General features: G+C 37.2%; 2 protein-coding genes across 22 annotated transcripts in view; one reads left to right on the plus strand and one right to left on the minus strand.

Moving 5' to 3' along the window:
• Window positions 1-1,907, minus strand: part of CARF (calcium responsive transcription factor) — a 101,186-nt gene extending 99,279 nt beyond the window's left edge. For all 18 annotated transcript variants that reach the window (XM_053906060.1, XM_053906051.1, XM_053906063.1 and 15 more), the window contains exon 1: window positions 1,804-1,907. The gene's annotated coding sequence lies outside the window, so the exon portion shown is untranslated. The remainder of the gene's footprint in view (window positions 1-1,803) is intronic.
• On the plus strand, window positions 1,899-27,149 carry WDR12 (WD repeat domain 12). 4 transcript variants are annotated; one of them, XM_019436597.2, is made up of 14 exons: window positions 1,899-2,009; window positions 2,563-2,679; window positions 6,273-6,367; window positions 9,691-9,785; window positions 10,878-10,984; window positions 12,079-12,194; window positions 12,632-12,786; window positions 14,513-14,558; window positions 16,741-16,826; window positions 22,541-22,681; window positions 22,783-22,888; window positions 23,053-23,185; window positions 25,487-25,559; window positions 26,538-27,149. In XM_019436597.2, the coding sequence occupies exons 2-14, from the start codon at window positions 2,639-2,641 to the stop codon at window positions 26,613-26,615; spliced, it is 1,272 nt and encodes a 423-aa protein (XP_019292142.1). In that variant the 5' UTR covers window positions 1,899-2,009; window positions 2,563-2,638; the 3' UTR covers window positions 26,616-27,149. The 4 variants fall into 4 exon arrangements, with proteins under 4 accessions (XP_019292142.1, XP_019292144.1, XP_019292143.1 ...); XM_019436599.2 differs by having other exon boundaries at window positions 1,930-2,030; XM_019436598.2 differs by having other exon boundaries at window positions 1,969-2,072.

Here is a 27,149-nt window from a genome sequence, read left to right on the forward strand (position 1 = left end):
ATTTTTCAATTAAAATTAAGATCAATCTGTACCATCAGGTATTGTACTTTCTTATTACGGTAAATTTCAAAATAACAATCACCAAAATTTATTAATCTTACTATATGTTTTTTGCTGTTGTTTTTCTTAAGATTTTATTTTTAGCTAATCTCTACACCCAGCCTGAGGTTCTAACTTACAACCTATAACCCGGAGATCAAGACCTGCATGCTGCATCAACGGAGCTAGCCAGGCTCCCCTGCATGTTTTTAAAAGACATTTTAATCAATACTTTATCAATAGTAAAAAAATTATCTGAAAAAGAACCTAATTATTTGAAGATTATTTCAGGCCCTATGAATTTTAATTCAGGCAATTTTACTGCTGTAACTCAAAAATCACTTATAACTAAAGGAGAATGTTTAAAACTGTCAAATTTCTTTCCACGACTACCAGATTCAGAAAATACGAAGAGCAACACTTCAGTTAAGAAAGTGTTCAAGCTTCACGTGATCTAACTTATTTAAGGCATATCATTCTCACCATTACAATGAATCACATGGTTAAATGACCACAGTTTCTATTTGCAAGCTAGGATTTCAGCATAGAGGTTTTTTTTTTTTATTCCTCTAACCACGAGACTATTCTCTTATTCAGCAGTCAAACTGGACATGTAAATGATCGTGATGGTAATAATAGCTAACATTTACTATGTGGCATTTAATTCTCACAGTGACCCAAGTGTGGCAGAGATTTAATATGTACTTGAAACATTCAGTTTCGAGAGCCCGCATTCTAAAAAGGTGAGTGAATTGAAAATAGTCCTACTTTCATTATCATTACTTTCCAATAAAAGATTGTTCCTCGCTTACAATTGTGTAAATACTTTCTCATAGTCTATGGGTGATTTAAATACCAGGTGTCTACTTAATTGTAGCACATCTTTAAGCAACGTAAAAGAAAGCTTTAGTTGTCTTCACCTGCACATACTGCTCAGCCCACAAATTCTGCAATCCAGTTTTGCCTGATTCTAAACTGCTCTCTCTTGAAGTCCCCCTCTTGCAGCTTTTCTGGCGAACGACTTAAAAAGTGACTTTGAAATCTGGATAGTATCTCTCCATCCATCCTCCCACAGCGAAACAACTAAATTTAATTAGAGTAATTCTCCCGACCATTGAGAGTTAAGACATAGGCCTTTGGGTAACTTCAACACCAAAAGTCAAAAAGCGTAGTCTGAGAATGTACGGGAGGACGCCTTTCCCTTTCTAAATGGAAGATAAAATGGGGCTCATAAAGGGAAAACAAAAAGAACCAAAAAACCAAAAACAAAAAACCTAAAAATTGGGGCTCGTGGCTGCTAAAAGGACCACACACCGCGCGCTCCCGCCCAGGCGTCTGGATACTTCTCCGCGACGGTGGCGCGTCCTGAAGCTCAGCAACCCTCCTCCAGACACCTAACCTCCACCTTCTCCAGCCTGCTTTCCCGAGGCCCGCGTGAGCAGTCCTGGGAGAGGGGTAGTAGGCCTCATTGTGTGGGACCCCGAAAAGGCCCCGAGGCGGGGCGCTGAAGGCGCCACCCGGGCCCGGTTGGGGGCGGGGACCCGCAGTTGCTCAGAGAGCAGGAGGGTCAGGAGGTGACGGGAGGAAGAGGCAGGAGGAAAGAAATGGGGGTTGGGAGGCAGCGTCCGGTCGGTGGGCGCAGACAGCTCGGCCAAACCTCCGACTCCCTTAGTCCCGCCGCCTCCGAGAGCCCTACAGGGCGAGGAGGGAAGTCCACAAAGTGCAGGAGCAGAGGGGAGAAAATTCAAAACGAGTCTACTCAACCTCGTCTTGGCTCCGAGGCCCTGCCATGGAGACCAGCACAATGCGCAGGCGCATCCTTCTGAGAACGCTCAGCGTAGTACTATGAGACAAGAGCACAGTCGGCCACCGTCGTCCGTTTGGCTTCTGATTCGCTTTCCGCACGCGTATTCCTACTCTCACTGGATCTAGAGCCTGAAGCCGGAGGTCAGAGTACTGCGAAAGACTCGGTAGAGTGATTGGGAGTATACGTAAGAAAAAGCCGAAAAGTCTTTAGCAAATTAAAGCTGAAGGTAGAGGAAATACAATAGATATCTGGCTGCGGTTGGGAAGGTTTAATACGGATAAAATTTATCTTGAGGACAGCATGGCAAAAAAAGACTACCATTCCCAGTGGTTACTGCGTCTGAGAAGCGCTGCTTTCTGGGAATGGTAGTGTCTAGGAGTTGTGTTTGAAGTATCAGGTCTGAAGACAGCGTCTTACAATTAAAAACATAGAGCAGCAGTTTAAATTGGGCCTTTTCTGTGTCTTCTTAATCGATAACAGTTCTAAATATTTTTTAAAAAATTAAAAAAAATTAGGGACACCCGGTCTTTAAGACATGCTTTACTATCGATAATTCCTGTATCTAGGAATAGGTAGTTGATGTTTGTGGGCTGGGTCTCGGTGTGTGAGCAACCTCGTGGTTGCTGAGGAGGCCGGAGGAAAGAAAGCGGAAGCCCGGAACACGGCAGCTTCTTGCGTACCTGTGCAAGCTAATTTTGAGTTACCTCTTTTTGTAGCCTTAAAAGACCAGAGCGCCTGTTGTCTATTACCCCCTTTCGTTTCGGTAGACAAGTCTTGTGTATACTCCTCGTCATGGCTCAGCTCCAGGCTCGCTTCTTCACTGACAATAAGAAGTAAGTGAGCGCCCTTTTCTTTCCTCTCTTCCTCTCGCCTCCCTGGGATCTTTTCCAAGAACTCCTTCTGTATGACTTTGTGGAGCCTCGGTTGTCTTTGCCCACAATTCCTCCCCCAACTCCTATTTTGTTTGTTTGTTTGTTTGTTTGGCTTTACTCTTGGCTTGAGCGCGTTTTCCGATTAAGCGGAAGCGATACCTTGCCGGGATTTCTCGGGGATCTACATCTGATATCACCGATCCTTTTTGCCTGGCTTCTAAGGCTGTATATAATTTGAATTGTGACTGTAGAGGGCTTTGAGGGGCTTCACCTTTGATTCCTGAATGAAGCACATGTGATTTTAAGAATGAACAATGGACCGAGTCCTTACAGGCTGCCTGCTAGGGATGTTTCACCATTTCTCAAAACACAAGTTTATTACTATTATTTTTTTAGGTAGATAATAGACAGTGCTTTTCTAAACCAGGCTAGAAAGTGGAGCTCTGAATGGGGGTTGGTATAACTTTTTTTTTTAATGTCCGTTTGTTTATTTTGAGAGATTTTTGTATGTATGTATGTATGTATGTATGTATGTATGTATGTATTTTGAGAGAGAGAGAAAATCCCAAGCAGGCTCCATGTTGTCAGTGCAAAGCCCAATAGGGGCTAGATCTCAGGAACCATGAGATCATGACCTGAGCAGAAATCAAGAGTCCTACGGTTAACCAAGTGAGCCACCCAGGCACCCCAATAGAACTAATTTTTGGTAATAGTGTGAAGTTCTTTAAGTTACAGGTTTGTATATTCATATACATACTTACACATGTATGCGTGTGTGTGTCTGTATGTGTGTATGTATATACATGTATGTATATGTGAACGTTTTTACCAGTGGTCCCCAGGTCAGTAGCATTTGTTTGAAATCTAATTGTATTCAGTCTTGTGGCGTACATTACACTACTAACTTTTCTTAGTGTCTTTTCAGCTATATTGTAAGTCTCTTGATGGTAGGGACTGTATTACTCTTCTTGGATTGACGGAATCAACAAATGTTTGTCAAGTTCTTCTCATACTGATGATAGTGAATATTTGTTGTATTAACAAGCTAACGCCAGTTGTAAGCTAGATAACTCCCACTTCAATTAAAATTATGTGTTGGAGCTGTATGAGTTGACCTAGTAAATCATATTCACTCTTGTATTCTTACAGTATAGATAAATTGTATTATCAATGCACATGAGTATATATACTTGGTCTGCATATTTCTCAAGGAATGTGGTGCAATAGCATGACCACCGTATTTCTTCTAATTGAAGTTTTTAATTGCGATAATTGGTGATTCACATGAAGTTTTAAGAAATAATAGACCATTGTGTTTTAACCCTGAGATAGATAGATAAACATATATGTATGTGTGTGTTTAAATTCTTCAAAAAGTTAACAAAACCTAAAAATTAAGTTCTTGGGGCGCCTGGGTGGCTCAGTCAGTTAAGCGTCCGATTTCGGCTCAGGTCATGATCTCACGGTCCGTGGGTTCGAGCCCCGCGTCGGGCTCTGTGCTGACAGCTCAGAGCCTGGAGCCTGTTTCAGATTCTGTGTCTCCTTCTCTCTGTGACCCTCCCCCGTTCATGCTCTGTCTCTCTCTGTCTCAAAAATAAATAAACGTTAAAAAAAAAAAATTAAAAAATAAATAAATAAAAATTAAGTTCTTGCTTCTTATACATTATATGTTCTGGTAAGTAAAATGGAGAGGGGGATAATTTTTTCACGTATATGTATGTAATTTACATATACGCGTGTATGTGAATTATGCTACTCCCCCCACCCTCTCATTTTACTGACCAAATAGTAGGTGAAAAGAAAAACCGAGAACTTTAATTCTAGGTTTTGTTATCTTTTGGAAATCCTAAATTACTATTTACATTTTTTTTTAAGCATGATACATATAAATAAAGCTGTAGTCTTACTACTCAAAGTATGGTTTGAAGATTAGCAGCATCAACATCACTTGGGAGGTTTTAGAAAAAGCAGAATCTCAAATTCCACCTCAGACCTGTTTTACGATGTACGTTTTGACAAGATCTGAAGCCCCCTTCCCTAACCCTACCCCATTGTAGTAAAAAGAGATTTATTATACAGTGTCTTGATGAGCCGTAGATTCTACCTTAACATCTTTTGAAACTTCCATTCCCCACAACTACAGCCTTAATTCATGCTTTAGACTTTTTTTTTGTGGTAACAACTTTATTGAGATATAATTCACTTAGAACAGAATTCATACTTTAAAATCTCCATTTCAATGGTTTTGAGTATATTTGCAAAATTGAACAACCATCAGTACAATTTTAGAACGTTTTTTATCACCTTTTAGGTATTACCCCCTAATCCTTTCAACTACAGCCGTAGGCAGCCACTAATCTACTTTCTATCTCTGTGGGTTTGTCTGTTTTGGACAATTCGTATAAAGGGAATTTTATAGTATGTGGTCTTTTGTGAGTGGCTTCTTTCACTTAGAATGATGTTTATAAGGTCCATTCACACTGTAATGTGTACCAGTACTTCATTCCTTTTTAGGGCCAAATAATATTCCATTGTATGGATATACCACATACCAAATTTTGTTTGCAATTTTTAAGTTGATGGACATTTGGATTGTTTCCACCTTTTGGCTGTTACGAGGAGTGGTGATGGGAACTTTTGTGTGTAAGTGTTTGTGTGGACATATATTTTCATTTCTCTTGGGTATATACTTAGAGTTGCTGGGTCAAATGGTAATTTCATATTTAACTTTTTGACAATTAAAAAATTTTGGGGGGGAGGCGCCTAGGTGGCTTAGTCGATTGAGCGGACTTCAGCTCAGGTCATGATCTTGTGGTTCGTGAGTTCGAGCCCCACATCAGGCTCACTGCTGTCAGCGTGTCAGTGCAGAGTCTGCTTCAGGTCCTCTGTCCCCCTCTCTCTGCTCCTCCCCCACTTGTGCACTCCCAAAAATAAGCATTAAAAAAAATTTGTTTTTTGATGTTTACTTAACTTTGGTAGAGAGAGAGGCAGAGAGCACAAGCAGGGGAGGGGTGGACAGAGAGGAAGACACCGAATCCAAAGCAGGCTCCAGGCTCTGAGCTGTCGGCACAGAGCCCGATGCAGGGTTTGAACTCACAAACCACGAGATCATGACATGAGCTGAAGTTTGATGCTTAACCGAATGAGCCACCCAGACACCCCAGTAGTTAACTGTATTGGAGTTTTGTACTGCTTCTTATGGCTTTTAGTTACTGTCTATGTCTGTTCATTTCAGCCTGAAGAATTCCTTTTACCATTTCTTGCAGGGCAGGTCAACTAGCCCAACATACTCCTAAATATGCTCAAAGAGCTAAAGAAAACCGTGGACAAAGAATAAGAGGAAACCAGGAAAATAATACATGAGCAAAGTATCAATAAAGACATAGAAATTATAAAGAGGAGCTAGGGGAACCCGGGTCGCTTCATTTGTAACCCCATGTAGCGAAATGTCTGGCATGTATTAGATACCCAGTAAATATTTGCTGAATGAATAAATGCACATTTGTTAAAATAATCCATAGACTTGACTTTGACATATCATTTCCTTTTTATAGATATGTGGTAGATGATGTTCCCTTCTCAATTCCTGCAGCCTCTGAAATTGCTGATCTTAGTAACATCATCAATAAATTGCTGGAGGCCAAAAATGGTAGGTATACATGCTCTGAGAAATTAGGAGAGGGTGCATTGCCACTAACTACACTAAAATATATCACATTTTATTTTGTTTCCTTTTTTTAAGCCTTATTTTAAAATACTGTATGCATTTTGTAATGGTAACATTTATAAATTACGAGTTTCCCTGCTACATGATACTTTTTTAAATGCTTTGAAATACAAGTTCTCAGGAAAAATTCTTTCTTATTTATTTCAGTTTAATCTGCTTTAAAGGCAGTATGGATATAAGGTGGTTGGCATTTAGGAATACGATTTTGTTGTAATAGTTATGACACTGGTTTTCCTAGGGAGGTCTGGGATTGGTAAGCATAGAACAAGCATCTAGGTGCTTGAGCCCCAGTTGCTACAATCCTACAAAGCAAAATGACATTGTCACTATTTGAGTATTTTGTGTAATAATAGATGCCAATACTAATACTAGTATTTTTTTAAGTATTTAGAATTCATTGAAAAATTAATGGTAAAATTTTATAAACATGCAAGGGTATCAAGTAAAACATTTAAGAGATATAAATGTTAAACATGCTGTTGTATGAAAATAAATTATTAGCCCATAAAATTCATATGAACAAGGTATGCAAAAATATTGATGAAACAAGATTGGCCAGGAGTTGATAATTGTTAAAACTGGGTGATAGGTATATGAAAGTTTACTGTATTATTCTCCACTGTTCCATATGTTTGAAATTGTCTATAATCAAATGTATATTGAAAAGTAAGGGAACAATACATAAAATAGAAGATTTAAACATGAAAGGTTGAAAATAACATGAAGCATGATCTTTAAACATATAATTTGTCAATGAAGTCACCATTTAGAAACAAACATTTTTACCCAGATGTTTCTGTTGATTCTACCCCAGTTGGAGGAATGAGGAGTTGAGAGTTAGAAACTAATGCTTAATATATTCCTCTTCTCTATCTTCTAATAATCCTATAACTTTTTTTTTAAGTTTGAGGTTTTTTTGTTGTTTTTTTTGTTTTGTTTTGTTTTTTTTTTTTTTTGGTAATCTCTGTATCCAACTTGTGGCTTGAACTCATGACCTCAAGAAGAAATCTCATGATCTTCCAGATGAGCCAGCCAAACACCCCTGAGATGATGTTTATGAACAGTTTTTTGTTTTTTGTTTTTGTTTTTGGTGGGAGGGGGCAGAGTCTGCGGTCTTTTTATTACTAGCAAGCTATTGAAGCTATTGTTCTTGGTTGAGAGATATTCACATAACACTTCCCATAGGTCCTTGCCTTTACTTCATCCAGTTGATGTATAAAGATTCTGATAAATATTTACTTCTGAATTACAACACTGCCATATATTCTTGTTGAAAAAGTCTTTGAACGAGAATAAGAATTATTCTTGTAATAGAATCTTTGAAATACCGGTGTATGGATGTTTGTTGTTACCCAGAGAGTTGTATATTTTTCTGAAGTTGTAGATTGAATGTGGGTTACTTTTTGAATAATCAAATAATTAAGTCATTGATTGCTCTTGAGTTGAAGATGCAAATGATTCAGATTTCAGATTTTTAAAAGGCAACAATCCAAATAATCCAATGAGAGAATTCTTCTTTCAGCTAATAAATGTAGAAAGAATGAATAATTTTTAGCATTTTGTAACTCCAAATGAAATAATGGGTTTAAGTAGTGATTATCAGTAGCTACTAAAACTATTTATTACATGTTGAAAGGCTGACGGAGAATATTAGGATGGATGGGACCAGGCTGACAATATCAGAGTCCAGATGTAGATTATCACATCATAGAAAGACATACAACAACACAATGCATTTTCTGATGTGATGCAATAGGAAACACATAATACTATGTATAAATATTCTTGCCAGAAAAACAAAGCTAACCTGAAGTCTAATCAGTTGTTTAGGTCTGCCTGCTGTATAGGATGTGTAGGTGGTAGAGGAACATCTTATAGGACACCATGGAGATGTAATCAACCAGAATGTAAGAAATACTAGAAGACTGATGACCTAATTTCTTTTTTTTTTTTTTGTTAAAAAAAATTTTTTTTAACGTTTATATACTTTTGAGAGACAGAGGGTGAGCAGGGGAGGGGTAGAGAGAGAGGGAGACGGAATCCAAAACAGGCTCCAGGCTTTGAGTGGTCAGCACAGAACCTGACATGGGACTCGAACTCAACAAGCTGTGAGATCATGACCTGAGCCGAAGTCGGATGCTTAACCAGCTGAGCCACCCAGGTGCCCCCTCAGTTTCTTTAACAAATAAATGACTGGGGAAAAAAGGAGGGGGAACTCTTAAAGATTAAATAAAACATATTAATCAGATATAATATGTGGACTTGGGATGCTGATTCTGAAAAGCTCACTGTAGGTCACTTCTCTGGCTCAGTCAGAAGAGCATGCAACTCTTCCTCTCTAGGTCATGAGTTCGAGCCCCACATTGGGTATAGAAATGACTTGAATAAATACACCTAAAACAAAATAAAAATAAAAAGCTCACTGTAAAGAGAAGGAAACATGAACATTGGCTATTTGATATTAAAAGCAATAATGATTAAATTTTTTAATATCACTTTAGGTCCTTTTATTTTAGAGATACATATTAAAGCATTTACAGATAAAAATGATAGCATTTCTAAGGTTTGATTTAAAATAAACCAGCAGAGGAGTGGAGAGAGGTGTATAGATGATTGTCAGTGAGTTGGTAATTATCAAAGTATGTGATGGGGGTGGGAATTCATAATGTTATTTCTACTTTTACATATATTTGGAATTTTCCATAGAATAAAAAGTTTGTTTTTTTTTTAATTTTTTTAAAATTTTATTTTTAAGACAAAGAGAGACAGAGCATGAGTGGGGATGGGGCAGAGAGAGAGGGAGACACAGAATCTGAAGCAGGCTCCAGGCTCTGAGCTGTCAGCACAGAGCCCGACGTGGGGCTCGAACTCACAAACTGTGAGATTATGACCTGAGCCGAAGTTGGACGCTCAACCGACTGAGCCACCTGGGTGCCCCAAAAGTTTTTTTAAGTAGAAATAACATTTTTTTAAATAGAAATAAATAACAGTAAATAAATTTTAAATAGAAATAATAGAAACAACAATAGTAAAAAATTACACCAACAGAACAAAGTCCTCTGTTCCTAAAAATCACGGTGTACTGGAATAGAATACATGGCCTGATTATGACGTGAAGAAATTCTGGAGAAACTCAGAGGCCACACTGAATAATAAATACCTGTTCATTCTGGGGTTTCTCATATACCTCTGCCAATGTCACTTCAGGTTCTAAGAGTGATCATTTTATTATGCATTTTCTTTAGAGTTACACAAACATGTGGAGTTTGATTTCCTCATCAAGGGCCAGTTTCTGCGAATGCCCTTACTCAAACACATGGAACTGGAAAACATCTCATCGGTAAGTTCAAATGTTTACCTGCTCTGTTTTATGTAAGGTGTTCTCAGGTAATGTAGGAAAACATTTACAATCAGACTGAATCTTTAGCAACCAAGATTTTTTTTTTGATTAGTATTTTTTTTCTAGAAATTTGAACTTCAGTGTTTGTATATTCAATTTTGAAATCCCCTCTTCTGAGAATGTTTTACTCAAGAAATGTAGATGAATGAATATAAAAAAAAAAACCTTCATATTTGTGGAAGAATTATCAAGAAAGGGAATACCAAATACATGTTTATTACCAATAATGATGTACAAAATGAGGGGTGCCTGGGTGGCTGTCGGTTGAGCGTCCAACTTCGGCTCAGGTCATGATCTCAGGGTCCGTGAGTTCAAGCCGCACATCGGGCTCTGTGCTGACGGCCTGGAGCCTGCGTCGGATTCTGTGTCTCCCTCTCTCTGCTCCTCCCCCACTCATGCATGCACGCGCATGCGCGCGTGCGCTCTCTCCCCTCGTCTCTCGCTCTCAAAAAAAAAAAAAAAACCTTAAAAAAAAGATGATTGTGCACGTATAAAAACTTTTGGGTTAGACAATTGTGATTTATAGCGGTTCCCCCTTCCTCTAATTTTCAAAGTTCCTTGATACTGCTTTTATAATTGAAAATGTAATTTATAATTGCTTTTATAATTTTTTGACAAGTTTTAGAATTATGAAATATGCATAAAATTTATCATTTTAATCATTTTTAAGTGTGTAATTCAGTGGCATTAAGTATATTCACAATATTATGCATCTATCACGACTATCCATATCCAGGACTGTTATCATCCTCATTAAGTAGAATGCTTTTATAATTTTATTTTTTAAAGTTCCTTATATCCCCCTACCCCCCTTTCAGCATAAATTTTCCAAGGTTGTTAATATTCATTAATATTACTGTTAGCACACTGTTAGGTCAGATAAAGTTTTTCGCCTTTTGCATGGCTCCAAATTTCTGGGTTATGAAGGGGACTGACATGAAAGAGACGTGATAAACAAGGGGTCCTTTATGTTTGTAGTATACTACTTTGGAACTACTGCCTGATTGATTTCTGGTTTTTCTCTGTCACTAGGAAGAGGTTGTGGAACTAGAATATGTGGAGAAGTACACTGCACCTCAGCCAGAACAATGCTTGTTCCATGATGATTGGATCAGTTCAGTCAGAGGGGCAGAGGAATGGTATTGCGATTTTATTATGCCACTTCCATCAGTCTTTTTAATTGCACTATGTGAATATTTTTCTCTGATTGATTCTGTGTTATTTGTAGAAGTAATTTTGTGATATATGTATCAGTGTCCATGCCCAAGATCTTTACATTCAATTTATTCAAGAAGAAGCATATCTTTTCCTTCCCAAGATGTTGGAGTGACATTTGTCTATACATGAATAAGTCAAGTGTCTTAGAATATTTTATTTTTGTGTGTTGCTTATAAGACCAAAGATATAATTTGTTCCATAGAGGGGAAAAAAACCCTCTTATAACCACAGATCTCCTGGCTTACTACCATGAAGATGCAGATCATGGTATAGGGCTAAAAAGGGCAGACTGGATCTGAGAAGGTATGGATGGCTCAGAACAAACCCGCAGTGGCCTTACTTGTTGAAAAGCATCTTGAGACTGGATCATAGTACAAGCTTACATTTTTAAAAGAATATCTTCCTGGAGTTGTTACACAAATGATGTTTTTACTGGTTTTACTTTTATCTTAGATGGTTTTACTGTTTTTCTGTTGAATGATTTTCAGTGGTTAAGTACAAAGGGCAGTTAGGCTTTACAAGCAATTTCCCTGAGTTGTAGTGTTTACAATAGTAATTAAAATGAAGTCTAGGGCTTTTTACTTATGTTTTTATTTTTAGGAGGTCAGAAAAAGTCACAGGTAAGATCTGATCTAATGTCTTTTAAAATCTTAGTCTTCATATTAAAAATCTTTTTAAAGTATAATCTCAAGATTTACTTAATTGCCTTAGAAATATAATTGGGGCACCTGGGTGGCTCAGTCGGTTGAGTGTCTGACTTCGGCTCAGGGCATGATCTCACAGTTTGTGAGTTCGAGCCCTGCATCCTGCTTTGTGTTGACAGCTCAGAGCCTGGAGTCTGCTTCAGATTCTGTGTCTACTTTTCTCTCTACCCTTCCTCCCCTCATGCTCTGTCTCTCTCTCTCTCTCTCTCTCTCTCAAAAATAAAAATAAACACTAAAAAAGAAATATAATTGATTTCAGGATTTGAAAAAGCTGCTTTTTGTATTTCATAAGGGTTTTTTTCTTTTCATAGGATCTTGACTGGTTCTTATGATAAGACTTCGAGGATCTGGTCCTTGGAAGGAAAGTCAATAATGACAATTGTGGGACACACAGATGTTGTAAAAGATGTGGCCTGGGTGAAAAAAGGTTAGGACTCTCTGCCTGAATGGAAAGTAATCCTGAAAAGGGAACCGGAAATAAGCCATTTTCAGTGCTGGGGCACAATGGGGATGGGGTAGGAAGTGCCATGTGCCTTGGTTATTGTGAGGTCTTTCAAAAATACAGTGTTGAAGAAGAAAAAGATTATGTAAGAAAATCCATAAGTGGTAGAATTCAATCCATACATTTTGAAAATCATAGCAGATAATGTGCTCTTTCAAGTTAATATTGTGTTAAACTCATGTTTTATAGTATTTTTGAAGGATCATCCTTTTATACTGTAAGTTACTTCTTTTTCAAAGCTGGCATATAGCTCTTTTATCTTCTTAATGTCTTTCAACAACAAAAAATCAGTTCTTCAGTTTTAGAACTTAATGTATTTAAAATTTTTGTGCTAATTTGTTCTTGTGTTCTCCTTTCTTCAGACAGTTTGTCTTGCCTACTATTGAGTGCCTCTATGGATCAGACTATTCTCTTATGGGAGTGGAATGTAGAGAGAAACAAAGTGAAAGCCCTGCACTGCTGCAGAGGTCATGCTGGAAGTGTGGATTCTATAGCTGTTGATAGCACAGGAACTAAAGTAAGTAGCTAGTGTGTTACTAGTACTGTTCAATTAGAATTTGAGCTTCTTATGCAAACAATTTTTTCTTCATTGTCCTACAATCATAACAGTTGGTAATTAAAGAATATGATTTCAAACCCAAAGCAAATACTCTTTCAATGAGAGAGAATTCACTTCCTCAGTCTGGGTTTTTCTGGTTACTGCAGAAATTCTAAGAAATCAGGTAAACTAGCAGTTTAACTTTAATCATAGTGATTGACATTTTCAATCTTCTAGCTACTCAGTGCTTTCATCATTGAAAAAATCGAGTTGATCATCTAAGCCTTAGCATACTCAAGGTTTGTGTTAATAGAGGTTGTTTTACTATTACTGCTGATTTACTCTTATCGTGACAAAATGGTAAAAAAAGAAAAAAACCTGAGTACAACACTATTGACATATGAGGAGTTATAAATTCTCTTGCTGTTTGAAAGTTTCCTAAACCACATTGAGTTGTGTTGGGTTTAAGAGTGTTTCTTCAGCATTTCTTTGCCAATTAGCATTAGAGGACCCTTGATGCATTCAAAGGTAAAGATTTATGATTATTCATATAGAGCCATAAAGAAAGTTTACCTGTTGTTGAGTCCAAACTTAAATGAATTAACTGTACCTTTCGCTATAAGAGATAGAAACTCATCTTGAACTTTTTTCAGTTGAAAAGATTGTGAGATCCAGGTGTGCCTGGGTGACTCAGTTGGTTGAACGTCGGACTTCGGCTCAGGTCATGATCTCACAGTTCGTGGGTTCACGCGCCGTGTTGGGCTCTGTGCTGACAGCTCAGAGCCTGGAGCCGGTTTCGGATTCTGTGTCTCCTTCTCTCTCTGCCCCTCCCCTGCTTGCACTCTGTCTCTCTCTCTCTCTCTCTCTCTCTCTCTGAACAATGAATAAACATTTTTTTAAAAATGAAAAAAAAAAAGTTTGTGAGATCCAGGAAGGAATAAACAATCACATCACTAACTGGGTGAGGATGCATTTGAGTCTTAGGAACCAATGGAGTTGAGCTTGAATGTGGCCAGCACATTCCTCTCCCTTCCTCGCTCATCTCCCTAAGTTGACTTCTTCTCTTTCACTTCAAAATGGCTTTTCCTTTAAAAAAAAATTTTTTTAGTGTTTATTTTTGAGAGAGAGAGACAGCGTGAGCAGGAGAGGGGCAGAGAGAGGGAGACACAGAATCTGAAGGAGGCTCCAGGCCCTGAGCTCTCAGCACAGAGCCTGATGTGGGGCTTCAACCCAGGAACCATGAGCTCATGACCTAAGCCGAAGACAGATGCTTAACCGACTGAGCCACCCAGGTGCCCCCAAACTGGCTTTTTCCACATGACAATAAAACCTGGCTTTCAATATTCCTATGTTTCACACCCTTTACCATCAGTTCCTGGAGAAGATGAACTTCAACTCTCTGGAACATAGGCTTTCATAAAAAGGTCCTGAAGGAGGGAGAGACTTATTGGTACTCTGTAGATCAGTTGCCTACCTCAATCTATGCAACCAAAGCCAGGGCACAGGGCCATGTAAGAATGGCAATGCCTTCAGTTATGAGATTGTGGATACAACTTCCAGGAGACTAGAAAGCTATGCAGATGGTACAATAGTAGTAAAGGATTTCAGAGCAAAGTAAAGGTTTTAAGTTATAAATAGAAAAATCAAGGCAAATAATACGATAGGTTATATTATATACTCTTTCTCTTCATGTATATGTTTTTAGTTTTGCAGTGGCTCCTGGGACAAGATGCTAAAGATCTGGTCTACAGGTAAATATTTGTTTATTTTGACTTACTAAAAATGTTCCAAGAATTCCAGTGAAAGAAGACTTTTTAACCCCCATTTTGATCCATAAAAATGAATCAGAGCTTTTTAGGATACAAATAAAGGAACATATCGAGAAAAATTAGTATGCTTTGTGTTTCAAAATGTGTTTCTATCTATTACCCCCTTATTTATTGAACCATGTGACTGAATTGCTGCATGTAACTCAACAACATGATTGGTGCAATGGGGCATAACTGCTTAGTTCTCAGAGTTCTCTTATTCAGGAACCTGGAAATAAGCAAAAATAGCTTGAGTCATTTTGATAACACTCCACTGTTAGAGAAATTTTAGTTAAGAGACGCTTGGGTGGCTCAGCTGGTTAAGCATCTGACTCTTGGTTTTAGCTTAGGTCATGATCTCACAGTTTGTGAGATCAAGCTCCATGTCGTGCTCTGTACTGATAGCGCGGAGCCTGCTTGGGATTCTCTTTCCCTCCCTCTCTCTCTCTCTCTGCCTGTCCCTCGTCCATGCTCTCTCTCTCAAAAAAATAAATTTTAAAAAAATTTAAAAAAAATAATAAATTTTAAAAAAATGAAAAAGAAATTTCATAGTTAAGCTAATTTACTTAAAAAAATAAGTTTATTTCTGTTGAGAAAGATAGACACAATGTGAGTAGGGAAGGGGCAGAGAGAGGGGGGAGAGAAGGGAAGGGGCAGAGAGAAGGAGAGAGAGAATCCCAATCAGGCTCCACGATGCCAGTGCAGAGCCCAATAGGGGGCTTGAACTCACAAAACAGAGATCATGACCTGAGCTGAAACCAAAAGTTGGATGCTTAACCAACTGAGCCACCCGGTGCCCCTTTAAATTTTTTTTTGCGGTGTAGTTTTGCCAAACTTAATTTTTTTACTTTGAAAACATAGAAGGGATAATTTGGAGGAAGAGTTGGAGGAAGGAGGACTCTTAAAGGAAGGTGCTTTGAGAGTAGTGAGGAGAAAAGAGGGGGAAGACCCACAGATTGCCTAGGTAAATAGAGCAGAATCCCTATTACTTCTGAGGGAATTGCTTTATTATAGTATAATACCCTAACTACAGTTCACAAAGTAGAATTGGGGGATCCAGAAAAGCTTAAACAGTGTCAGTAGTAGGAAATAAAGATAAGTCATTTCAGTAGATTTCTCAGTAATGCTTAAAGCAAACAGGTTTGAGGCAGAAAGTTGTTTGGATAATTTTCCTTTTGTGGAATATTTTGTAATCTGAAATACTTTTAATTCATTGTTATAAAAGTGAAATAGTCAAGAAGAATAAGCATAACTGGATTGTATCTCCATGTAATGTGTTTGTTTACCTGTCAGTCCCTTTTTTTTAATGTTAATTTATTTATTTTGAGAGAGAGTGTGCGTGTGCCTGCATGTGTGCGGGGGAGGGGCAAAGGGAGTGAGAGAGTGAGAATCCCAAGCAGGCTTCTTGCTGTCAGTACAGAGCCCAACACAGGCTTGATCTCACAAACCATGAGATCATGACTGAGACAAAACCAAGAGTTGTATGTTTAACTGAGCCACCCAGGCACCCTGTTGTTATTCCATTCGTCATAATAAAAATACAATGTGTTCAGAACTCTCCTGGGGCGCCTGGGTGGCTCAGTGGGTTACGCATCTGACTTCGGCTCAGGTCATGATCTCACAGTCTGTGAGTTCGAGCCCCGCGTTGGGCTCTGTGCTGACTGCTCAGAGCCTGGAGCCTGCTTTGGATTCTGTGTCTCCTTCTCTCTCTGCCCCTCCCCTGCTCATGCTCTGTCTCTCTCTGTCTCAAAAATAAATAAAAACATTAAAAAAGTGTTTAAAAAAAAAAAAAGAAAGAACTCTCCTATAACTAATAGTAAGCAATTTTTCATAGATATGGCAAAGTGATGAATATTCATAATGATCTTAAAGACATAGCAAGATATCAAACTGGTTAGGCTTTAGGATTTTAATGTACTCTATTTTTTGCTTTCTCCTTTTGGAAGACTAATAACCCAGGTATTGTTTTTATATGTAAATTTCTTTAACCAAAATAAGGAGGAATATTTATTCCCTAACCAGTTAAGAAAACATACCCAGAAATGTAAGAATTCTTTTAAGACTGTTTGCAATTAATATTTACCCTAAATTTTTAAAACATCAGATCTAATTCTCTGTGATACAGTTCCTACAGATGAAGAAGATGAAATGGAGGAATCCACAAATCGACCAAGAAAGAAACAGAAAACAGAGCAGTTGGGGCTGACAAGGGTAAGAATTTTTGAGAACTTACTATATTTGGCTGAGGTCTGTACTAACAAATGTATGACAATTTAATCTTTTCTATTTAAATTTCCCTTTTTCTTGTCTTGCTTTGTCAACCATAATTAGGCTTTCTTATAGTAGATTGGTAAATTTTTATTACAAATACTGTAGTATGCTACATTTATCTGAGTCTTTGAATGTAGTGGTATTTAGCCAGGCTTACAGATTGGTAGGTCGATTATTTAGCTATTATATTTGATCCCATGATGCAGTTTTTAGTAGAATCTTTTAATTGTTAAAGCTTGAATCCAAATTAAGTGAAACATTTTAATACCTCGATTGTTTAATGATATTGTTTCATACACTGAGAATATAATTCTTACTAGGAATGCTAATTATATCTCCTAAATCAATAGAAAGTCAAAATTAATTTGAGTTTTGATTCTGTCATTTAGCTATTAGTCCAGTTAGATTAAAGTCAGTTCACCCATATTCTTATTTGTTCTGTTTTGTTAGGAAAATATTTGTCATAATATGATCTGACCCAAGTTAATACGCAAAATGAGAAGGACAATACTGAATCAGGTTTAGGAAGACATGTTTTCCATTCATTTTCTCACAGCTGTAATGAATGTACAGTAAAACACATTTGCACATTATTTCTTGTAGTTACAAATAACAAAATATTTTATAAAAACGGTTGAAAAGGAGGAATAAAGTATGATCATAAAATGATTAATCAGAGTCACATAAAATGTAATAAAAAATAGCACTTAACCAGTTCCAACTGAAAGAAGTGGTTTATGATTTCTTAGTACATTTAAACGTGGACTGCTGAATTGCAAGAGGAATGATCTGGCAGCTACTTAATTTCCTTATCACTTAGTCTTAAGTTAAAGCTATAAATGCCTCACCAATTGGATAAGTGGTAATTTACTGATGCATATCTCTGGTCAACCTTTAAAGAATATCTGAGTAGAAAAAGATTTCTTGAATTAGAGAAGTTAATCCCTCAGAAGGTAGCTTTTTTTCCTTTCTTTCAATTAAAGTTTGACATATGTACAATTAAGTGTACAGTGAAGTTTAACAAACATACACTCGAGTAATCACAACCCAAATAAAGCATAGAGAATTACCAACACCCTAGAAGACTCCCTCTGGACTGCTTTGCAATTGGTAGCCCATGAAGGTGATCACTGTTCTGTCTTGTGTCACCTTACGTTAGTTTTTAAACTTCAGGTGATAATCTGTGAGATTCGCTTTATGTTGCTACACGTAATAGTTCTTTTCGTTAATGTATAGCATCCTCTTGCATTGACTATATCAGAATTTATCCATTCTTTTTTTGTTAAGTTTATTTATTTATTTTGAGAGAGAGAAAGTGAGAGCATGAGTTGGATAGGGGCAGAGAGGAGAGAGAATTCCAAACAGGCTCCATGCAGTCAGCACAGAACCTGATGCGAGGCTCGAACTCAGGAACCATGAGATCATGACCTGAGTTGGATGCTTAATCCAATGGATAGGCCGCCCCTATCCATTCTTCTTTTGATGGACATTTAGGTTGATTCCAGTTTTGGCTACCATAAATAACGTTGCTAAGAAAGCTCCTATACTTGGGGTGCCTGGGTGGCTCAGTCAGTTAAGTGACTTGATTTTGGCTCAGGTCATGATCTCATGGTTCATGAGTTCAAGCCCCACGTTGGGCTCTGCACTGACAGTGTGGAGCCTGCTTGGCGTGTTCTCTCTCTCTCTCTCTCTGCCCTTCCCCCCCATGCACATGCTCTTTCTTTCTCAAAAATAAACATTAAAAGAAGTTATTTTAGGGGTGCCAACTTAGGCTAAGGTCATGATCTCACAGTTTGTGGGTTCAGGTGCCAAGTTGGACTCTGCTGATATCTTGGAGCCTGGAACCTGGTTGGGATTCTGTCTCCTTTTCTCTCTGCCCCTCCCCCACTGGTGCTTTGTCTCTATCAAAAAAAATTAATAAACGTTAAAAAAATTTTTTTAGTCATTTTACTTTTCTTTTGGTGTACTTATACAGTAATTTCTGCATATGTAGAATTGGAAAACTAGAATTGCTGGGTCTCAGGGTATGCACAGGTTGAGTTTTTCAAATGTTAGATACTGGCAAAAAGTTTTCCAAAATGGTTATATCAGTTTATACTTCCACTGAAAGTATAAAAAGAATCAAAGTTACTCTACATCCTTACCAGCACTCAATATGGCCAAATTTTTAATGCCATAACTGATTTTATTTAACACATAATTTATGTTTACATTAGTTACTATTAAAAAGTGTATCATTTTGTCAATTTCTGGTGCTACATAGTGTAATTTAAGTGCTGGCCCTTTATTTTTTATTTTTATTTTTTATTCAAATTCTAGTTGGTTAATATATAGTGTAATATTGGTTTTAGGAGTAGAGTTTAGTGATTCATCACTTACATACAACACCCAGTGCTCAAGACAAGTGCCCTCCTTGTTAACCCATCACCCTGCTCACCTCCCTTCCAGCAACCCTGTTTGTTTCTGTAGTTAAGAGTCTCTTATGGTTTGTCTCCCTCTCTTATTTTTATCCTTCCCCTATGTTCATACACACACACACACACACACACACCATATCTTCTTTATCCATTCATCTGTTGATGGACACTTGGGTTCTTTCTGTAGTTTGGCTGTTGTTGATAATGCTGCTATAAACATCAGGTTGCATGTACCCCTTTGAATCTGTATATTTGTATCTTTTGGGTAAATACCTATTAGTGCAATTAATGGATCATAGGGTAGTTGTATTTTTAACTTTCTGAGGAACCTCCATACTGTTCTTCAGAGTGGCTGCACCAGTTTGTGTTCCCACCAGCATTGCAAAAGTGTTCCATTTTCTTCGAATCCTCACCAACACCTGTTGTTTCCTGAGTTGTTAATTTTAGCCATTCTGACAGGTGTGAGGTGGTATCTCATTGTAGTTTTAATTTGTATTTCCCAGATGATGAGTGATATTGAGCATCTTTTCATGTGTCTGTTTGCCATCTGGATGTCTTCTTTGGAAGAGTGTCTATTCATATCTTCTGCCCATTTCTTCACCGGATTATTTGTTTTTTGGGTGTTGAGTTTGATAGGTTCTTTCTAGATTTTGGATACTAATCCTTTATCAGATAATGTCATTTGCAGATATCTCTTCCCATTCCAAAGGTTGCCTTTTAGTTTTGCTGATTGTTTCCTTTGCTGTGCAGAAGCTTTTTATCTTGATGAAGTCCCAGTAGTTCATTTTTGCTTTTGTTTCCCTTGCCTCTGGTGATGTGTCTAGTAAGAAGCTGCTGAGGCCAAGGTCAAAGAGGTTGCTGCCTGTGATCTCTAGAATTTTGATGGTTTCCTGTCTCACATTTAGGTCTTTCATCCAGTTTGAGTTTATTTGTGTGTATGGTATAAGAAAGTAGTCTAGCTTCATTCTTCTGCATGTTGCTGTCCAATTTTCCCAAAACCATTTGTTGAAGAGACTTTTTTTCCCATTGGATAGATGTTCTTTCCTGCTTTGTCGAAGATTAGTTGAACATATAGTTGTGGGTCCATTTCTGGGTTTTCTAATCTCTTCCATTGATCTATGTGTCTGTTTTTGTGCCAATACTATAATGTCTTAAGGACTGCACCTTTGTAATATAGCTTGAAATACAAGAATTGTCATGCCTCCCGCTTTGCTTTTCTTTTTCAGGATTGCTTTGGCTATTCAGGATCTTTGTGGTTCCGCACAAACTTTAGGATTATTTGTTTTACCTCTGTGAAAAATATTAGTGGTGTTTTGATAGAGATTGCGTTAAATGTGTAGATTGCTTGGGTAGTATACACATTTTAACAATGTCCTTCTGATCCGTGAACTTGGGATGCTTTCCCATTTCTTTGTGTCCCCTTTAATTTCTTTTGTAAGTGTTCCATAGTTTTCAGAGTACACATCTTTTACCTCTTTGGTTAGGTTTATTCCTATGTATCTTACTGTTTTGATGCAATTGTAAATGGGATCAATTCCTTGATTTCTTTTTCTACTGCTTCATTATTGGTGTATAAAAATGTAACAGATTTCTGTACATTGATTTTGTATTCTTGGTGTATAACTTTTGAGTTTTGATAAATGCATAGAGTATGTAACCACTGCATCATCAAGGTAGAGAACAGTTTATCATTCGCTAAAACTCGTGTTGCCCATTTGTTTTTACCTTGCTGTTTTCTTTCTTTAATTTTTTTAATGTTTGTTTATTTTTAATTTTTTTTAATGTTTATTTTTGAGAGAGAAAGAGACAGTGCAAGAGAGGGAGCGAGACACAGAATCGGAAGCAGGCCCCAGGCCCTGAGCTGTCAGCACAGAGCCAGATGTGGGGCTCGAACACACAAACATGAGATCATGACCTGAGCAAAAGTTGGACACTTAACCTATTGAGCCACCCAGGCACCCCTAATGTTTATTTATTTTTGAGAGAGAGAAAGACAGAGTGTGAGCAGGGGAGGCGCAGAGAAAGACAGACACAATTTAAAGCAGGCTCTAGGCTCTGAGCTGTCAGCACAGAGCCCAGTGCAGGGCTAGAACTCACAAGTGGTGAGATCATGACCTGAAGTCAGACGCTTAACTGACTAAGCCATCCAGGCACCGCTACCTTGCTGTTTTCTATCCCAGTGTCTCTGCTGGATTATCTTTCTTACCTTTTTATTTTGCTTTGGATCACAACCGAGGTCGTTCTGTTCCTCATTCCTCTATTACGCTTCTTTACTTCTCTCAGGAAAATTCTAGAGCTAGAAGATTGGACTTAGGGATCATTTGGTATAGGAGTTGGCAAAGTATAGCCTAACAGCTGATTTGGCTGTGACCTATTTTTGTATTACAGAGAGCTAAGAATGATTTTTACGATTTTAGGTGGTTTTAAAAACAAGAGTATACAACAGACATTAGAAGGCTAAAATACTTAACTTTCTGAACCTTTACCGAGAAACTTTGCTGATATCTGATCTAAGTCACTCACATTACAGATGAGGTAATGATATTTAAGGAGGTTAAATACAGCAGTTACAAATGTAGATTAACTGTCTTCCATTTCAGAACTCTTTCTCTGTTTCACTTGTTCTTTAAGATAGATATTACACCTAGTTTGGGGATTTTAATTGAGAAAAAACATTAGAGATTTTGTAGTATTAATAAATGGACCATGGGCATTATTTAAAGATTGGACAATATAACTTAGAAGATACTGAAGAAATGGTGAGAGTAATCTATTGAGATACTTTTACCTGGAAGAGTTAGGAAGAAAATGGCAGCACCTTGACTCAAACCTAGATCTCTTTGACCCCAGATCTTTTTCAACTAACTTCTACATGTAACATGTACATATGAAAGAGTTAAGTTAGTGTTAATATTAATACTTCTCAAAATAAAAAGTAGAACAGATGGGAAAGCAGTAGAATGTAGAGGAAAGACTACAAAGCTTTAAGTAATATTTGGGCTCAAACTTCAGTCTGCCATGTATAGCTGTATGACCTTGAGCAAGTTATCTTTCTCACTTTCCCTGTCTTCATTTATGGAATCAAATCAGATATATGTTTTGGATGATTGTTGTAAAGAAGAAATAAGGCAAGATATGAAAGCTAAAGCATCTGCTGTGTGGGCTTCAGAAGTAAATACTATTACTGTTGCAGTTACTCTAAAAATGCCTTTCCTTTGGGTATCTTTTCATTTCTAGACTCCCATAGTGACCCTCTCTGGGCACAAAGAAGCAATTTCATCGGTTCTGTGGTCAGATGCTGAAGAAATCTGCAGTGCATCTTGGGACCACACAATTAGAGTGTGGGATGTTGAGTCTGGCAGTCTTAAGTCAACTTTGGTAAGACTTCAAAATCCAGTGACTCTGTGGTTAACTCTGAGCTTCTAGAGATGGTTATTTCTGGCTCACCATTTAAATGTTCTTTCCTCCTTGTTTTTCAGACAGGAAATAGAGTGTTTAATTGTATCTCCTATTCTCCGCTTTGTAAACGTTTAGCGTCTGGAAGTACAGATAGGCATATCAGGCTGTGGGATCCCCGAACTAAAGGTGAGGTGTGTAAAATCCTAGAGGAGAAATATGGGTAAATAACATCAGTTTCTCCTATCACTAGAAATGTGTATAAAAAAAGATAATTTTCTACAAATATTGTTTTTGGTTCTCCTATTTCTCTTCTAAAATTCAATAATTATTATTTTTTAAATTTTGTTCAGATGGTTCTTTGGTGTCGCTGTCCCTAACCTCACATACAGGCTGGGTCACATCATTAAAGTGGTCTCCTACCCATGAGCAGCAGCTGATTTCAGGTTCTTTAGATAACATTGTGAAACTGTGGGATACAAGAAGGTAAATCCTATTTATGATCTACAAAGAAGATACTTGAAATAACTATTATATACAGAGAAAATGAAATGAATGCTGAAAAGATTATCCAAAAGCAGAAGAGTAAAAAAAGTTTTGATTATGACCTGATATAAATATTGGTGTCAAAAAGAAAAGCCAGGAGCAAAGGAATTTCGTTCATGTTGATAGGTTATTTTTTACATTCTGAAAAAATTTATATTGAACCTTAATATAAATGTGATATTATAAAAGTAGAAGGCAATGGTCTCTAAATAAATGGCACTATAATCTATATAATAAATATAATCTATAATAAATGGCACAAATAATAAATTATATATTAATAGAAAATTAAATAAAAATACATATTAAAATTTTTTTAAAATATTTATTTTTGAGAGAGAGAGAGAGAGAGTGTGGGCAGAGAGAGGGAGACACAGAATTGGAAGCAGGCTTCAGGCTCCTAGCTGTCAGCACAGAGCCCAACGCAAGGCTCCAATTCACAAACTGAGATCGTGACCTGAAGTCGGGTGCCTAACCGACTGTGCCACCCAGGCTCCATAGAAATACATACTTTAAAAGATAACTAGATACTAAAGTTTTTTGTTACTAGTATATATGAGTGTCCCCAGTGAAATGCATACACAGTGTATTTACATATTTTTACAGGTAGAATGGAGAGGCATTAATCAAATACCTGTTCTTTGGGGGCGCCTGGGTGGCGCAGTCGGTTAAGCGTCCGACTTCAGCCAGGTCACGATCTCGCGGTCCGTGGGTTCGAGCCCCGCGTCAGGCTCTGTGCTGACGGCTCGGAGCCTGGAGCCTGTTTCCGATTCTGTGTCTCCCTCTCTCTCTGCCCCTCCCCCGTTCATGCTCTGTCTCTCTCTGTCCCAAAAATAAATAAAAAAACGTTGAAAAAAAAAAAAAAAATACCTGTTCTTTGTTTACCGAAATCTGCATTTTAACATCCTGATACTACTACCTTATGATGCATGATTTGTTAATACCTAGAAGGTTATTTACATTTAGTTGGATACTTGATATAGCAATTATATAGTTTCTGATAGCAGTGCTATGAAGAAAGTAAAGCAGAGTAGAGGGACACTTCTTTAGGGGTGGGCTATTCTTGAAGGTGATTTTATAATAGTGAATTGAACATGGGAAGGTATCAGCCATGCACAAATCATGGTAGAGAGAACAGCAGATAAGGTAGGGAAAATCTTGGCATGTTGATAAAATACGAAGAGGGTCAGTGTTGATGGAGTGGAGTAAGCCAGGAGAAGAATGGCAGGACATGAGACAGGTCGTACTATACTGAGCAAGACTTAAGGGGCCAAGCTAAGAAATTTGGGTTCCATTCTAAATGTTATGGGGAAGGATTTGTGGGTTCTAAATAGGGTAGGAAGAATGGAAGCAGTTCCTAGGTTGGATTCTAGGTATATTTTGAAGACCGCTCTTTGGCAGGATTGGCTTATGGATGGAATATAGAGATAGGAATCAAGGAATAATGGCCATATTTTCTGCCTGCGCAATCGGGCCATTAGTGGTACAACTTACTGTGATGGAAAGAGTAAAAGAAACAGGTTTATGAGGGAAGATCAAGAGTTTTGTTTTGGTTATTTTAAATTCGTAGTGCCGGGGGCGCCTGGGTGGCTCAATCGGTTAAGTGTCTGACTTCGGCTCAGGTCATGATCTCATGGATCATGGGTTCGAGCCCCACATCAGGCTCTGTGCTGAAAGCTCAGAGCCTGGAGCCTGTTTCAGATTCTATGTCTCCCTCACTCTCTCTCGCTCCCTCCCCTGCTCACGCTCCTGTCTCAAAAATAAATAAACATTAAAAAAATTTTTTTTTAAATAAATAAATTCGTAGTGCCCATGGGATAACCACATGTCAGGCAATTGGATATACATATCAAAATCAGGGAGAAGTTTGGGCTAAAGATACAAATTTGAGAGTTATCAGCATACATATGGATGGACAAAGGATATATAAAGTCGTGATTTGAGGTTTTGTAAAAGGAAAATAGTCAAGGAATATGAAAATGGGCCTAATTATGAATAAATATTTGTAAATAAATAGCATTTTTCTTGAATATTTATTGCAATAAATCTCTGTATTCTGCTAACGATAGGGGAAAATCAACAGAGCCAATCAAGTAAATACTCAGGATTTTTAAGATTAACTGGTTATTGGGGCAAGGATGGTAAAGTTGGTAAAGTTTTCAGAAAATTATATGTGATTAGTCATGTATGTTTTTTAATACTTTGAATTGCATATAACATGGTAATACTTTGATCTTTTAGTTGTAAGGCTCCTCTCTATGATCTGGCTGCTCATGAAGACAAAGTTCTGAGTGTAGACTGGACAGACACAGGGGTAAGAATTTGTTATTTGGTGAAAGGAAAAAAGAATAAATCTGGTGCTTATATTTAGAGAGTTACTACTTTCAATATATCTGATAATTATAATTCTGTATTCTAAGTTTCCCTTAATATTATTCATAAAATCTCACATCTCATTCAAAGAAGAAACATATTTGTCCTTTACTGTTAGGAGTAGTAAAATTTGGAAAGTTTTAAGCCGTTTCTTTCTCTAGTATTGTAATGAACTGCTTTAACTCCATAAACTTGCTCCTTCAGACTTACTGGATCTAAGTATTTTCTACTTACAAAAAATCTTATAGACTAAGTCTAGACCATAAAATCTGCTTAAAGGATTACAATTTACTTATTTTTACGTATAAATATTAGCTCTTATTGCCTAAGAATTCTTTCCAAATACAGATCCTAGAGCTACTTGAATAATTTGTAATATCCATTTACCTGCAAATAGTTAATATACTTTGCTATAAAACTTAATTTTCTTAAATAGGTAAACTATATCTTCCCTCAAACTTTTAAATTTTATTATATTTCTTAAATGTTTCTTGGAAAGTACAGTAGTAGTGTATCACACCCCAACCAAATTCAAGTGATCATTTTTAAAGTTTTTTTTTTTAATATGAAATTTATTGTCAAATTGGTTTCCATACATCACCCAGTGCTCATCCCAACAGGTGCCCTCCTCAGTGCCCATCACCCACTTTCCTCTCCCTCCCACCCCCTATCAACCCTTAGTTTATTCTCAGTTTTTTAGAGTCTCTTATGGTTTTAATATAGTGTATTATAATATGGTAGTGAAAACTGATGTAATGGGTCCATTTAAATATGAACTCTCAATGAGAGTTAATTGCTTATCCATTAAGTCCTTCTGTAAATCAGAATCATCGGTATTTAACTGTGTTTAACTATCATATGAAATAATTATATTTACTTACATGTTTGTGCTTTTTTTTTTTTCTCTCCCTTTACGCAGTTACTTCTGAGTGGAGGAGCAGACAATAAATTGTATTCCTATAGATATTCACCTACCACTTCTCATGTTGGGGCTTGAAAGTGAATGATAGATTTGACTACAGAAATTGTGTCTGTAAATGAAATAGAGAATCCTCAGATTGCATCAGTGACGGTTCAGAAAGCAGTCTCTTAAAGTTTATAGTTTCATCCTTGATGATAACTATCACTATTTCTTTATTTTGTATTTATTATATAGTAGTGTGTGTTGTTAAAATGTAAAAGTGACCTGCCTTCTCAGCCATATGCAAACTCTTGAAACTAAACTGAATTTTTTATTTCCTTTTAGAGGTATTGGTTTGAATTAAGATTTGTTTTTGAAATGCTGTAAAAGCATATATTTAAAGTAATTGTCCAGATTTTCATTTCTGATGGGGACACTTAAGTATTCCTATGTTAGCTGTTTAAGAAAAGTATCTTAAGAAAACTAATAAATTCTATTAGAAAAAATTAGAAATAACACTTTGCTTTGGGTAAAATAAGTGATGTCTAACCTATCATAAGATTTTGTGGGCATTCAGCATTAAAACATATAGATCCTGCTGCCAATTAAGAGTTTGCTAGAGTATTTTAA

The sequence above is a fragment of the Panthera pardus genome, unplaced genomic scaffold (assembly GCF_024362965.1).
Source record: "Panthera pardus isolate Hobbes unplaced genomic scaffold, ASM2436296v1 HiC_scaffold_10, whole genome shotgun sequence".
Lineage (NCBI taxonomy): Eukaryota > Metazoa > Chordata > Mammalia > Carnivora > Felidae > Panthera > Panthera pardus.